We start from the raw sequence: 14,881 nt of genomic DNA, 5'->3' as shown, positions 1-14,881 counted from the left end.
TCATAAATGACCTCCCTGACAAAACTGTGTTACCAAAAGACGATCTGAAAATCACCCCTTCTCAGGTGCATGCTATCATAAAAAATCTTGACACTTCAAAAGCATGTGGACCTGATCTCATCCCGTCTTTGCTATTAAAAAAGTGCTCCACCGAAGTAGCTCCAGTTCTCTCCAAACTTTACAACAAATGCCTTAATGAATCTTGCTTTCCTGCCTGCTGGAAAACTGCTTCTGTGGTACCAGTTTTCAAGAATTCTGGCGAAAGAACTGACCCAGCAAATTACCGCCTCATTAGCTTCTTCCCACTTTTTCGCCAAAATATTTGAGTCCATCATTAACCAAGCTCTAGTCCATCACCTTACAGATGCTAAACTTCTGACCGAGCAAGAATATGCATTTAGGCAAGCCCATTCGACAGCAGACATCCTAACTGTAATCTCTGTGCACATATACCATTCACTTGACAAAGCAGGGGAGAGTAGAGCGGTAGCACTCGATATATCTAAGACTTGACAGGGGATGGCATGAGGGTCTTCTCAGGAAAATCAGATCATACTGGAAGAATACTTAACATAAATCCTTCTTAGATAAGAGAAAAATCCAGGTTGTCCTCGACGGCCGTACATCTAAACAATATGATATAAATGTGGGAGTGCCTCAAGGGTTTATCCTTCAACCTCTATTATTCCTAATATTCATAAATGACCTCCCTGACAAAATTGTGTCTGAGATGGGTATATATGCTGATGACACCACGCTCTATAACAGACACGACAGGAAAACAAATGAACACATATCTAAAGAAATGGCAGAAACACTAGAGGATGACCTCTAATCTGTAGTGGAATGGGGACAAAAATGGATGATCACCTTCAATGCTGCCAAGACTAAACTTGTTTCCTTCAATAATTACAAGAAACCTTCTTGAAAGCATTGCCAGGACCGCTGCGAAATAGGTAGGTTCTCTCTACCGTGCTAGAAAGCTACTAACGCCCGAAAGTATCCTGTACCTCTATAAGGCCACCATTCACCCATGTATGGAGTATTGTTGTCATATTTGGGCTGGTGCATCTGTTACTTGTCTCTCACTCCTAGACAAGATTCAAAAGAGAGTCGCCAACCTGATAGGTCCTGAGCTGTCATCCAAGCTTCAACCTCTGTCCCATCGACGAAATGTAGCATCCCTCTGCCTGTTTTACAAGTACTTTAACGGTGTATGTTCCAACAAGCTGCAAACACTTGTACCCCCTCTACGTAAATACCCCCGACAAACCCGACAAGCAGCAAAATCTCACCCCTTCACAGTTGCGATCCGTAGATGTAAGAGAGCCTTCTACTCCAGTAGTTTCTTCCCCAGAACCGCTAGATTTTGGAATTCCCTATCCGGTTTCCTGCTTCCCGACTGTACTGACATGCAGAAGTTCAAGTGTAACGTTAACCGACATCTTGCTGCTCATCTCCCTACATAGTACCTCTGTAGCTTATGTCCCTGATAGTAGCCTCCTACATCAAAGTGGCGATGTGCCTCGTTTGGGGTGAAAACATAATAAAAAATTTTTTAAAAAGCTGATTTTTAGGTCATCGAGTTTGGCTACTATCCGCAAAGGGAAATTTGGGAGTTGGTAGCCTGCTTAGCCTGAAGTGGAGTCGGGGGCAAAACGTTGGGCAAGCAGATTTGCCTTTTCAGTTGCTGTGCAAACAATCTCAAGACTGTGAGATAGTGGGATGATTGTCGGTTGTCCATTATTTACTACACTGTTATAAAGTTTCCAGAAATCACGTGTTCCTAGTTTCTGCGGCTCTGTGCGTTTTTTGATGACTTCAGAATGCCTTCTCTTGTCTGCGGCTATTTCTCTCTTACAATTATTTCTAACTTCAATAAAAAATTTTGCGGATTTAACCATTTAGCCATCGTCATCCCCGTTATCAAATCCTTTAAATGGTTATGAAATTTTTGTATTTCTCTCGAACACTAGCTATATATATGATAAAAGAATTTAGACTTCATCCTGGTAATGGTATTCCCATCCGGTGAAACCCCAATCATAACTACCATAGAGAAAAGTTGGTAGAGACCACAGACGTCAATTTTTTTTTAATTTGACCCCTTAACATTTATTGTTTTGGGCTCAAATCAAATCAAAATGTTTGATCCATTGTCCAAGTAACCTACATCTAAAATTTCAAGTGCTTAGATCCAAAATTGGCGGAGGAGTTTGTTAGAGTCTGCAAGTGTCAGCTCTGTAAACTTTGAACTCTTTCCAGTCAAATTTCCGCCCAAAAACTGATTAAAAAGCTTGCTGCATGTCTGAATACCCTTTATTTAAAATATCAAATGTTTAGACTCAAAATTGGCTGAATAGTTTTCTAGAGACTGCAAAAGTAAAATCTTTTGACATTTGAGCTCTTGGAAGCCAAATTTTCAGTAAAAAAGAAACGATTGAAAAACTTACCCTATGCCTGAATTCACTTTATGCAAAATTTCAAATGTTTAGACCAAAAATTGACTGATGAATTTGGTAGAGACCGCAGAGATCTTTTTTTTTTTTAAATTGACCCCAATTATAACCCCTTAATATTTATTGTTTTGAGCTCAAATCAAATTATAAAGTTAGATCCGTCCAATTAACCTATATCTAAAATTTCAAGTGTTCAGACCAAAAATTATCGGAGAAGTTAGGTACAGTTCTCAAAGGTCAAATCGTTGAAGTTTGACCCCTTAACAGCCAAATTTCTCGCCGAACACTGATTAAAAAGATTTTCCCAAATCTCAATACCCCTTGTCTTGAATCTCGAGTCTGTAGACCGAAAATTGACAGAGAGAGTTATTTGGTAGGGAAGTGAACACACACAGACATTTCCACTTTTATAGATATATAGATATACTAGCAGTTCAGCCCGGCTTTGCTCTGGCCCTATGTACTGTTCATAACTTTATATGCGTATGTATATATTAAAAAGTTTGCATATGTACCGTAATACCTTTCTATACATTAGGCTTCCTTAACTACCATAGAGAAAACTTGGTAGAGACAGTAGAGGTCGAATTTTTTTAAATTTTGACACCAATTTGGACCACTTAACACTTATTGGTGTTGGTTCAAATTTAATTAAAATGTTTGACGCATTTTCAAATAACCTACGTCAAAAATTTCAAGTGTTTAGACCCAAAATTGGCGGATGAATTTGTTAGAGCCTGCAAAGGTAAACTCTTTCCACTCTGACCTCTTGGCAGTCAAATTTTCGCCCAAAGACTGATTAGAAGGCTTGCTGCATGTCTAAATAACCTTCATGTAAAATTTCAAATGTTTTGACCCAAAATTGGCTGAATAGTTTGCTAGAGATCGCAAAGGTCAAAACCTTTGAACTTTGACCTCTTGGAAGCCAAAATTTCAGAAAAAAAAAACTATTAAACAAAACCTATGTTTGATTACACTGTATCTAAAATTTCAAAAATTCGCTGAGTAATTCCATCGAGATTGGAGAGGTCAATTTTTTTTAAAACTTTGACTTTAATTATGACCCCTTAACATTTATTTATTATGTTCATAACTTTATATATATTAATATATTGATTACACTGTATGTAAAATTTCAAATGTTTGGACCAAAATTTCGCTGAGTAATTCCATCGAGATTGGAGAGGTCAATTTGTTTTAAAAACTTTGACTCCAATTATGACCCCTTAACATTTATTATTTTCGGGCCAAATCAAATTACTAAGTTAGATTCATGTCCAAGTAACCTATATCTAAATTTTCAAGTGTTTAACCCAGAATTGGCGGAGGAGTTTGGTGGAGTTCTCAAAGGTCAAATCGTTGAAATTTAACCCCTCAACAGCCAAATTTCTTGCTGAAGCCCGATTTAAAAGATTTTCCAAAATCTCACTACCCTGTTAGTTGTTAAACGTTGTGAACCAATAAAAAAAAAACAAACAAACAACAACTAATAAAGATGAGACTAATAGTCCGAAATAAAAATAAAAATTAACATAAAAATGCTCATCTCAAAATAAAAAAAAAAATTCCAATTAAGGAATAATATATATATATCTCACTACCCTGTATATCAAATTTTGAGTCTGTAGGCCAATAATTGATAGTGAAAATGTCTGTCACTTTTATAGATATACTAGCCTAAGAGCCCGGCGTTGCCCGGGTGTTTGGAGGTGTATGTTGAGCAAAACAAAAAAAAAGAGTGGTAGTAGGAAGGCCGGCTCGAACTCGTACCTGGAAGAAGGAAGAGAATGAAAAAAAAAACGTTACGTCTTTGCTGTTACGACCACCGCCAAACCGGAAGTGAAGTAGGTTTAAATTAAGGCTAAGCAATCGAATAGAGGGGATGACTTTCGAAAATATCGAAAAAAAAACGATCCCTGCCTGTAGAAAGGTGAGCAGTTTAGAGTGACGAAATTAATGTTTTTAGCCAATTTATCGGTATTTGTCGTCTGAAGGGTCGAACTTCAAAACGATACTGATCTTGTGAAAATCCGTCGCCTCTGTCGGACGTTTTAGGCAAAAATGCAAACATACATACATACATAGATTTATATATTTGTAGCTCAAATTTTCGACGCAAACCGATTAAAAAGCTTGCCCTATCTCTGAATACTCTTTATGTAAAATTTAAAATATTTAGACCAGAAATTGTCTGAGTAATTTGGTAGAGACCGCAGAGATCAAATTCTTTTTAATTTGACCCCTATTATGACCCCTTAACATTTATTGTTCTGGACTCAAATCAAGTTATTAAGTTAGATCCATGTCCAAGGAATCTATATCTAAAATTTCAAGTGTTTATACCCAAAATTGTCGGAGGAGTTTGCTAAAGTTCTCAAAGGTCAACTCGTTGAACTTTGACCCCTTTAACAGCCAAATTTCTGACCGAAAACTGATTTCAAAGATGTTCCCAAATCTCAGTACCCTGTATATCAAATTTCGAGTCTGTAGACTGAAAATTGACACAGTTATTGTGTAGGGAAATGTACACAGACAGACTGACAGACATTTTCACTTTTATAGATATATATAGATAGATAAAGAATTCTTGATGAGAGTATTAAAAAAAAAAGAGTGCCATCAGCTATAATCGAAACTGAAACCAAAACTTCTGAAGAATTCTTGGTAAAATTATAGAAATATTATTATACAAGAAATGGAAGTTCATAACAATTAAATGGCAGTCACTCGGATGTAAGTATGACACACGAAATAAATAACACACACTATCCTTTTAATGTATAGATTACCAATCAAAAATGCAGAAATGTCATATCTATTAAGTTGGTGCAAAACTAATGTCGTTTTTCATCATATAGGTCAAAAAACGATGTTATTTTTGCACCAACCTATTATTTTGTTGTATATTTTCATTTCATTTGCATCCAATATATTTTACTTCCGGTTTCTTTTCAGATACGAAATATTCTACTTCCGGCGTAGGAACTTCATCTCGCCTGCGAGTGTCCAGGTCCGTCTTGGGATCCGGACTGAACCGGAAACCTGCGATAAAGAGGCGCAGGCGCAGTAACACCTTGAACAACCGCAGCACGTGGGAAAGCAAAGTCCCGCCCCTAGCCGACCGAACGGTCGAGACGCTGGTCGTGGTCGACAAAGTGATGTTTGAGAAACATGGCGACTCCAACATAACCACCTACACACTTACCTTATTTAACATGGTAAGTTGGGAACAATTCATTTCTAAATGTTCACTAGTTTATATGAGGCTTTCATTTATTTTCCCATATTTTGTAAGAATTTCTCATCAATAGTAAGTCCTCTCAGCGACATTCTTAAAAAGATGTAAAATACAAGTGGAAGGAATCTTGTGATGAGGCTTTCAACAGAATCGACCTTCATTGGTTGTCTAGCTTTTACAACTCGATATATATATATATATATATATATATATATATATATATATATATATATATATATATATATATATATATATATTGATAGGAGTCGACTCCTAACAATGTTTAATTTTATTTATATAAAAACTCCACACCCGTATTGAACACTTTTGAAGAAATATTAGTTTTAGTTCATAGTAACAATATACCGGAACTCAAGAATATATATATATATATATATATATATATATAATATATATATATATATATATATTATATATACTTTTATATATGTATATAATGAGAATAATGATATATATATTTATAATATAAATCTGAATGTCTGTTACGTGGTGGGCTTGTGCTTGGTTAAGGACTCAAAGATTTTGGCAAAGCGGCGGAGGAGACTAATGGGGAGATAACTGAGTGGACCAGTTCTTTCGACAGAATTCTTGTGAACTGGTACAACATTTCCATGGCACGTGCTCGCCCGAGCTCCAATCTCTGGTCTCTCCTCACCAATCTTTCACGAAAAACACTCGTCTAGCTGAAGCCACTGTCAGCAATTTTCCTCACGCTTTATCTGTGCCTAAATCCAAACAGATTTCATGAGCAAAGCTTCTTTCTTAGAAGTGCACGCCTGTGGAACTCTCTTCCGTTTGCCTGTTTCCCACCTGACTACAACTTGGATGTCTTCAAGTCCAACATAAACAAGTTCCTGATAAACCACCCCCTTAAGTAAGACACTTTATCAAATCTCCAATACTAACGATTACTACGATACTATCCCATTGATAACTGTACACACGCAATAACCCTTATCCTCGCGTGGCTTCTGGGCCTTGATACGTGGTGACCTCCAGGTAAAAAAAAAAAAAAAAAAAAACAATTTTCCAGTAGTTGGAAAAGCAAAATTCGCTAAGGCATTTGTTGTAGACCTTGGAGAGAACCAAAACAACCTCAGCGGAATATATATATATATATATATATATATATATATATATATATATATATATATATATAATTATATATGTTACATAGCGTTCATTGTGAGTTCTCACTGGGGTTATCATTGTTGGGCACCATTTACTTTTGGGTGTATACACTGTATAACATCAAAAGATTCACTGTGCGTATGATTGTCTCTAATATAAATGGTTGTGTGTTTGATTATCATAAAGGGAATCGTGTGTGTGACATGTATTTTCAGAACCTACCTCTGCTTCTTCGATGTTGGACCATCTGGAAATTTTTCATCCTGGAGGGAGACTTGATACCTGTTTGACGAAGATTTATCACTCCAAGACGATGAATGGGTTTTATAGTTTTTATTTCACTTTCCCCAGAGGTCCTGCAGAAACTGGAAGTGAAATCTGCTTGTGTGGGTTCTTCTTCACACACGTCAGCGTTCGTCTCCCCCCCCTCCCCAGTGAAGGGGGGGGGAGACAACAGAAAACCGTCTGTCTTCTTCAAAGACCAAATCAAATCTCCCCGATCTAGCCAACCTGACCACGTCATATATACGTAATCTGGTCAGCTGACCTTCGGTTCTGGTAAACGTGTCTACCTCCACGTTTACTCACCTCTCTCTCTCTCTCTCTCTCTCTCTCTCTCTCTCTCTCTCTCTGTAACATTACTTCCCCCCTTTTTATCAAAATGTATGGCGAAGGCATACATTTTCTACTTCCCACATTTACTAAGAATGGGATATATATGCTCACCCCACTGGCAAAGAAAACTGTCATACCTTTATTCAATATACTAAGTAAAATAATATCAACAAATAATACCATGTGGCGCTAATCCTTGCGCCCTCGAAGATCAACAACTCCCTGTGACCCCATGGTCTCTTCATAATTTAACTCAGAATTTCAGGAGCATCCTTTACTCCCGTCGACACTGCGCGTGATCGATAAATTCTCGGCAATCAACTGAATAATAAAATCGAGGTCCATCTGCCTCTTCAAAACGGGCTATCATCGTCCTTGGCTTTACAGATCAGCTTTTCTTCCCATAGGTAGCACACAAAAATTTTTTTTCCATCCCAAGCCTTATCCTATTCATCATAAGCCTACTCTTATTACTAGTATTTTGTGGGAAACAAAAAACCTCTTAACATTCCATATGGTGGGTAGCCTTCTATTTTCCTAAGTACTTGCATACATATTTCATTCATCTTCTCTTGAGCGATTCGTAACATAATCGCCACGTCAGCCATTGCACCCCCTCTGCCCCTTACGCCATGTCAGAGGGCATTTCATTTGCTCCCTGAAGTTGATTACAACTAGATCCGCTCACGCTGGACAGAATACATTCCGTTTACTGCTATGTCAGAAAAAACTTTTTTTTCCAAAGTCGGTAAGCGCAACCTGCCTTGAAGACACATAGCTTCACGGAAAACATCGGATTTCCACACATGAAGTACTCAAACTTGCTCCATGTTGATTCTACTTGAAATCAATAGAAATCACGATAAAAAAAAAATAAAATTCGAATCATTTCTCGAGAATAATGAAATTAATAACTACCCATGTAATTCAACACCTCTCCAAAATTCTAACATGCTTGTCACAGAAATTAAATTCCATTCATGCCCCACTTTTTTCTTTCATTTCTTCATATCCTATTTAACCCTATATTTATCCTTTTTTTTTCTCCCCTACTTATGTGGTCAAAAGGTCACTCATGTCGAATAGAACATTTATTCTACTTTTCGAAAATTGAAATTAATACCGACTGAACCTTTGACTCTTCCGAAACTTTTTTTTAAAATTATTTATTACACTGTTTAAATCTTATTTCTTTCTCTTTTTCCCTATTTTATTATTACTATTATGATTATTAATTAATTAATTAACAACACGTTTTTTCTTTTATTAATCATTCTTTCAATAGACCCCACAAGCAAAGATTTCACCTCCCCATTCTGCGAAAAAAAAATACATGTCAAAGAACAAGAAAATTCTGCCAATACCGTTTGACAACACATCAATTACATAAAAATAATAAATTAAAAAATACAAAAATATCCTATAAGCAATCACAAAGTCCCATCTCACTAACAACAACATTCCAAATAACAAAACACAGATTCGTGGAAACCTATTTGACCACGTCATCAACTAGGTCGGCTGCATAGTGCATCATCTTTTACCATTCCACAGAATTCAAAATTAAAGAAAAATCACAGTCGTTTACAAAAAATACCTAGACATTTACAATTAAAATACAGTCGTTTCTAAAATAAAATAAAACGACTCACTTATAAAGTCTCAGACAATCCTAACACTCGATGGAACTAAAATTGTCCATGTCAGAAAAAAAATTCCTTAGAAAAAAAAATCGTACAATTAGTGAAAAAAGGAAAAAAAATCACATTTCAGAACCTATCCATTGTTTTTCATCAAAAGTACATATTGTTTTTCGTTAAAAGTTACACTTAGTTCACAGTTTAAAAATGCAACAAAAATATTCATAACACATATTTGTGATTGACGTGTTTATCTTTTGGTAAAGGCTTACTACAGTCATATGTTCTATTTCTTTTTTTTTCTTTCTGGTTTTCTCACTGGCTGTTGTTAAAAATTTACAGAATAAGGCCATTCTTTGTTTTTCCCTTCTAATTTTGACATTAAGTGATATTTTTCTTCGTTCATAACGAGCTAATTCCTAATACGATAAACATTTTTTTTAACTATTTTCTATATATAAAGTTTTACATCTGTGTGTCTGTATGTCTTCCTTTTCTTTCTTCGTGAAAAGGTTGTACGTGTGTATTGCTTTTCTTTTTTTTCTTTTTTTTCTTAGTTATTTTTCGAATTCGCCTAGTGTTTTAATGGACCCTACGTTGTGTGTGTGTTGATTTGTATTTTTTTCTACTGTTCTTTCTTTTTTTTCTTTTTTCTTTCCAGACATTTTATTGTTTTTCTTGTCTTTTTTTTCTTCCTTTTTTCCCCCGTAGTAATCGAAGTTCTTTTTTTTTCTTCTTTTATTCTTTTAAACCCACCCTTGCTAGGTGGTCTGGTCAGTTACGCACCAATTTGAACTTTTGTTACATAGCGTTCATTGTGAGTTCTCACTGGGGTTATCATTGTGGGGCACCATTTACTTTTGGGTGTATACACTGTATAACATCAAAAGATTCACTGTGCGTATGATTGTCTCTAATATAAATGGTTGTGTGTTTGATTATCATAAAGGGAATCGTGTGTGTGACATGTATTTTCAGAACCTACCTCTGCTTCTTCGATGTTGGACCATCTGGAAATTTTTCATCCTGGAGGGAGACTTGATACCTGTTTGACGAAGATTTATCACTCCAAGACGATGAATGGGTTTTATAGTTTTTATTTCACTTTCCCCAGAGGTCCTGCAGAAACTGGAAGTGAAATCTGCTTGTGTGGGTTCTTCTTCACACACGTCAGCGTTCGTCTCCCCCCCCTCCCCAGTGAAGGGGGGGAGACAACAGAAAGCCGTCTGTCTTCTTCAAAGACCAAATCAAATCTCCCCGATCTAGCCAAGCTGACCACGTCACATATACGTAATCTGGTCAGCTGACCTTCGGTTCTGGTAAACGTGTCTACCTCCACGTTTACTCACCTCTCTCTCTCTCTTTCTCTCTCTGTAACATATATATATATATATATGACTACTTCATTTAATCACTTAAATTAATATACGAAAGTATAATTTCATGCGTAAACTAAGTATTTACTTCAACAGTGCTCAATACATAGGTAGAGCTATGTAGTAAGTTAGAAAAATATATATGGCAATTAAGCTACACAGAATATTCCGAAACGCGGAATGTTCTGTCTAGCTTAATTGCATACATATATTTTTCTAAATTACTATATATATATATATATATATATATATATATATATATATATATATATATATATTAGTTTAACCTTTTTGAAAAATCGTTCCAAAAAGGTTGAAATAAGACTTCTACATTTTTATCCTTCTTTTTTTAGAGAGCTCTCAACTTTTGTGATCTTTTTTTGAAGAGCTTACTTTTTCTTTTTTTATATATAGCGTTGAATGATTCAGGGTCGCCTGACAAAGTCTTATTGACCGAAACAAATGGCTGTTTGTAGCGACCAAATGTAACCGTTTATATTCGAATAGATAATAGAAATGGAATATTTTGCTCTACTTATCGAGCACTATTTAACAACATCATTGCGTTCAGTAGTTCCAATTTTTTAATATCTTTAGCCTTGATTTAGACACGCACGCGCATACACACACATACACACACAGGCACATATACATATATAGGAGAATAAATAGGAAAGGGAAATGAAGTCACAAAAACTATATATTGGTAAATATAGATAGGTTCATTTATTCAATAAGGGATACAAACAATTAGTTTGGGTATAGAAGGGACTATTTATGCCAAGGCATTTCGAAGCCTAATGCTTCTCATCAGAAGAGTAGAGAAGATGCTAATTGATCTATTTCGTTCCTAATGAATCCCAAGCCGCATTCCCCACTATGTTACCTAGCATCTTCTGGTATATCAAGCTCTTTTCCACTTCTGATTATGGGATAGATGAGTATTGGACGAAGAGAGGTTGATATGGATATCTAAAACGGTCCTAATTATCGGGCTTGAAACCGACGGCATCAATAACTTATCTCATCTAACAACTTTCTGTACACAAAATATAATATATATATATATATATATATATATATATATATATATATATATATATATTTAAAATGGTGTAGCCATCAACAATTGTAGTTTTTTTCAGACTTTTATCATTTGTTAATATTTTTAAATGTTTTTATAATGCGTTTCGAGCCTTGTTTAGCTCTTTTCAGATATTTTTATATAAAAGTTTACGGAATTTTCTTTTTGGAAAACATTTTATTTCTGCTAGCATGATTTTACTTCTGGGAGAAATGCCAATATGAGACTTGATGTCTCCAGTGGAGGACGTCAACAGTTCAATCGGTCAGAGTTAATTCCATTTGGTGGTGGGGGGTGTTAAGTCTATTTGGTGAATGTTTTCATGTCTCTTTTTCTTTTTTGATGGGTGTATGTGTCCGTGCGTGCGTGTGTGTTAGGGCAACAGTTTTGCGTTGCGATTGTGTATGCGTGTGCACGGGTTAAAGTTTGTGATTTCCTCTTTTTACATGTGCGTGTGTTTGTGTTTGGGGGGTGCATGCCAGTGCGTGTGATTTAGTGCATATAAGAGGGAAAGAGAGAGATAGAAATAGAGGGTCTAGTTAAGCATAAGGTCGGTTCCCAATATCAACATACATACACACGTACATATGCACACATATACATGTATGTATATATATATATATATATATATATATATACATGCATATACATAAATAAATATATATAAATAAAAAAATAGGAGTATACATATATACACACACACACACACACATAGCCCCTTTGTAACAATGGTTACCCCTTAGATATTGTTGAGACTACTATTAATAAGAAACTTTCCAATTTTTATAAACCAAAAGAAATTATAGTTAATAGATGCTCTGGTTACCTACGTCTACCTTGGCTAAGTAACATTAGCGACCGATTTGCTAAGCAAATCTCTTTGTCTGTACAACAGTGTTATTTTGTATCGAATCCACGCGTTGTTTTGTTTTTTTGCAACCAGACCTATGTTGTCCTCCATTTGCAAAGATGTCCTCCCCCCCACCACCACCACCACCATAATCAATCTATTATATATTTATTTAAATGTAGTGCGCACTATGTTGGGCGAACATCGCAAAGATTGGATTTCCGTTTGAAACAACATGTACCATCAAAGATTCGTTATGCAAATTTTTCACTCTCGGATGTTCTGAATAATACGTATGGTTCTGCGATTTGCGACCATCTTATAAATAACCATGCGTGTGCCACGAATTTCAGTGCTGACATGTTTACGATCTTGAGTAAGTCGCACTCGTCCTTTCATTTAAAAATTCTAGAGACTATTTTTATTAAGTCTTTGAGACATTCTTTTGCAAGCAAAAAGAAAATATTTAGGACTTTTCCCCCGTTTTGTTTTCGTTTTTTTTTCCCCCTCACCATATTCATGACTTTGTTTTTAAATTGTATTTTCCTCGATCTAGCTCTATTGAGCGAGGAACAAAACCTGGTTAGCTAACCTTTATTTTCATTTTTTATTTTTAAATCATAATGTTGATTAGTCTGTATTTAGCCAATATATATATACACATGGTGGCTTCCCTCAGTCTAAGTGTAAGGGTGTTTGCTCATGAAATTTTTGTGGCAACAGTTACGCAATCTTCTGGCACACCTCTCCTGAGATTGTTGAATACCAGTAGCAAGTGGAGGTTTAGGACGGCTGGAAACAATGCCAGGATAAGCAGAAAGCACATACAGCGCCTAGAATTCCGAAATGGTCACCCATCTGGCACTAGCTAGGCTCAACGTTGCTTAACTTCGTTGATCTGACGAGAACCGGTGTGTCAACGTGATTATGCCGTACGTATATATACACATATATATGCACATACACACACACGCACATATATATATATACACACACACACAAACATATATATATATATTGATTAACATTGCCTTAGTCTAGATAGATTTTCTTTCATTGAATGTGGGCAGAATAGTGTATATTGTTTCTAGTCATTTGTTTAGTTTATGGAAACATTATTATATTGGATGTGTGTGTTTTGATTTGTGTGTAAAGATTCACATATATGTGCGTGTAAGTGTATTTTGTGTTTTGCTTATTTATATGTGTTGTCATTGGGATTTGTTTAATGCGGGGGTGAATTTTGTTATGAAGTTTTGTTCTTGTGTTAGTAAGTAAAAGTAGCTGTCAGTTTGGAAAATGGGCACTATCTTCCACTGCATGTGTGTATGTTCTGTGAAACATGCAGGTGTCTATTTTCTGCGATTTTAATGTTGGATCGATTCAAGGTTTTTAGTGGCGCCTGTATATGATTTATCCTGTAGATATCTCACTTATGATGCAATTTTCTATCTATATAAACGACAGGAACGGCCAACGATGGAATACTGTTCTCACATCTGGGCAGGAACTGCTAGAAGCAGCTTATCCTGCCTTGACAGAATTCAAAATTGACTTCGTAGCTTTGTGGGGGGGGGTGCTCTTTTCTCTTCCCTGTAACATCTTTCCCTCAGAAGATACGTTGCGGGCCTGTCTCTGCTTTACCTTTATTTTCATGGCAAGTGCTTGTCTGAGCTCCAATCTAGTGCCTCCTCGCCAAACTTTCACGAAAAACACTCGTCTAGCTGAAACCACTATCAAAAATTTGCCCCACACTTTATCTGTGCCTAACCCTAAACGTAGATTTCATGAACAAAGCTTCTTTCTTAAAACTGCACGCCTGTGGAACTGCCTTCCGTTGTCCTGCTTTCCAGTTGACTACAATATGGTCGTCTTCAAGTCCAACATAAACAAGTTCTTGATGAGCTGTTCCCCCCTAATTAATCCAATTTACCGAATTTACGATTACTAAGATATTGTTCCATTGACTACTGTACACTCTTTAACCCTTATCCTCGAGTGGCCTCTGTGCCTTGATAAGTGGTGATTCCTATGTAAAAAAATAAATAAATAAAAAAGATCCCGAGCAATTCTGGGTGCCCCTGCTAATAAAATAATAAAACAAAACTTTTGTTATTTAATTAATTTTTTTTTCTTTTTTTTTTTGTTTTCTGTCATTGTTGAATATGAAGATGTGTTGTAGACGAAAATATCAGCAGAGTTCGAAAGGTTAGAACTAAAATCGTGGGAAAAATCTAAGATTTTATAGCGGCAACGTCTTGTTCACACTGCTATATGGAAGTGAAAGTTGGCATTTTAAAATCAACCAAGAGGAAAAAAAAACAATAGGACCATTTGATTCCAAATGCCTTAGAAAGATTCTAGGGATCAAATGGAGCGATCGAATTACCAACCAGGAAATGAGAGGCCACACTAACCAACAGGTGGTATCGTCAGTAATCTGCAAATGACGTATCGCCTGGCTCGA

General features: G+C 36.0%; 1 protein-coding gene and 1 pseudogene across 1 annotated transcript in view; one reads left to right on the top strand and one right to left on the bottom strand.

Annotated features, from left to right (window-relative positions):
• The window catches only part of LOC145268709 (A disintegrin and metalloproteinase with thrombospondin motifs 16-like), a 720,286-nt gene that overhangs the window by 479,206 nt on the left and 226,199 nt on the right, over nt 1-14,881 (top strand). The window contains exon 5 of the mRNA XM_080124247.1: nt 5,415-5,677. Within this exon, the coding sequence (XP_079980373.1) occupies nt 5,415-5,677 (263 nt within the window). The remainder of the gene's footprint in view (nt 1-5,414; nt 5,678-14,881) is intronic.
• On the bottom strand, nt 13,236-13,352 carry LOC145268883 (5S ribosomal RNA; annotated as a pseudogene).

This window comes from Euprymna scolopes, chromosome 44 (assembly GCF_053919585.1).
Source record: "Euprymna scolopes isolate OS-2025 chromosome 44, ASM5391958v1, whole genome shotgun sequence".
Taxonomy (NCBI): domain Eukaryota; kingdom Metazoa; phylum Mollusca; class Cephalopoda; order Sepiida; family Sepiolidae; genus Euprymna; species Euprymna scolopes.
This window is presented reverse-complemented; position numbering and strand designations above follow the sequence as displayed.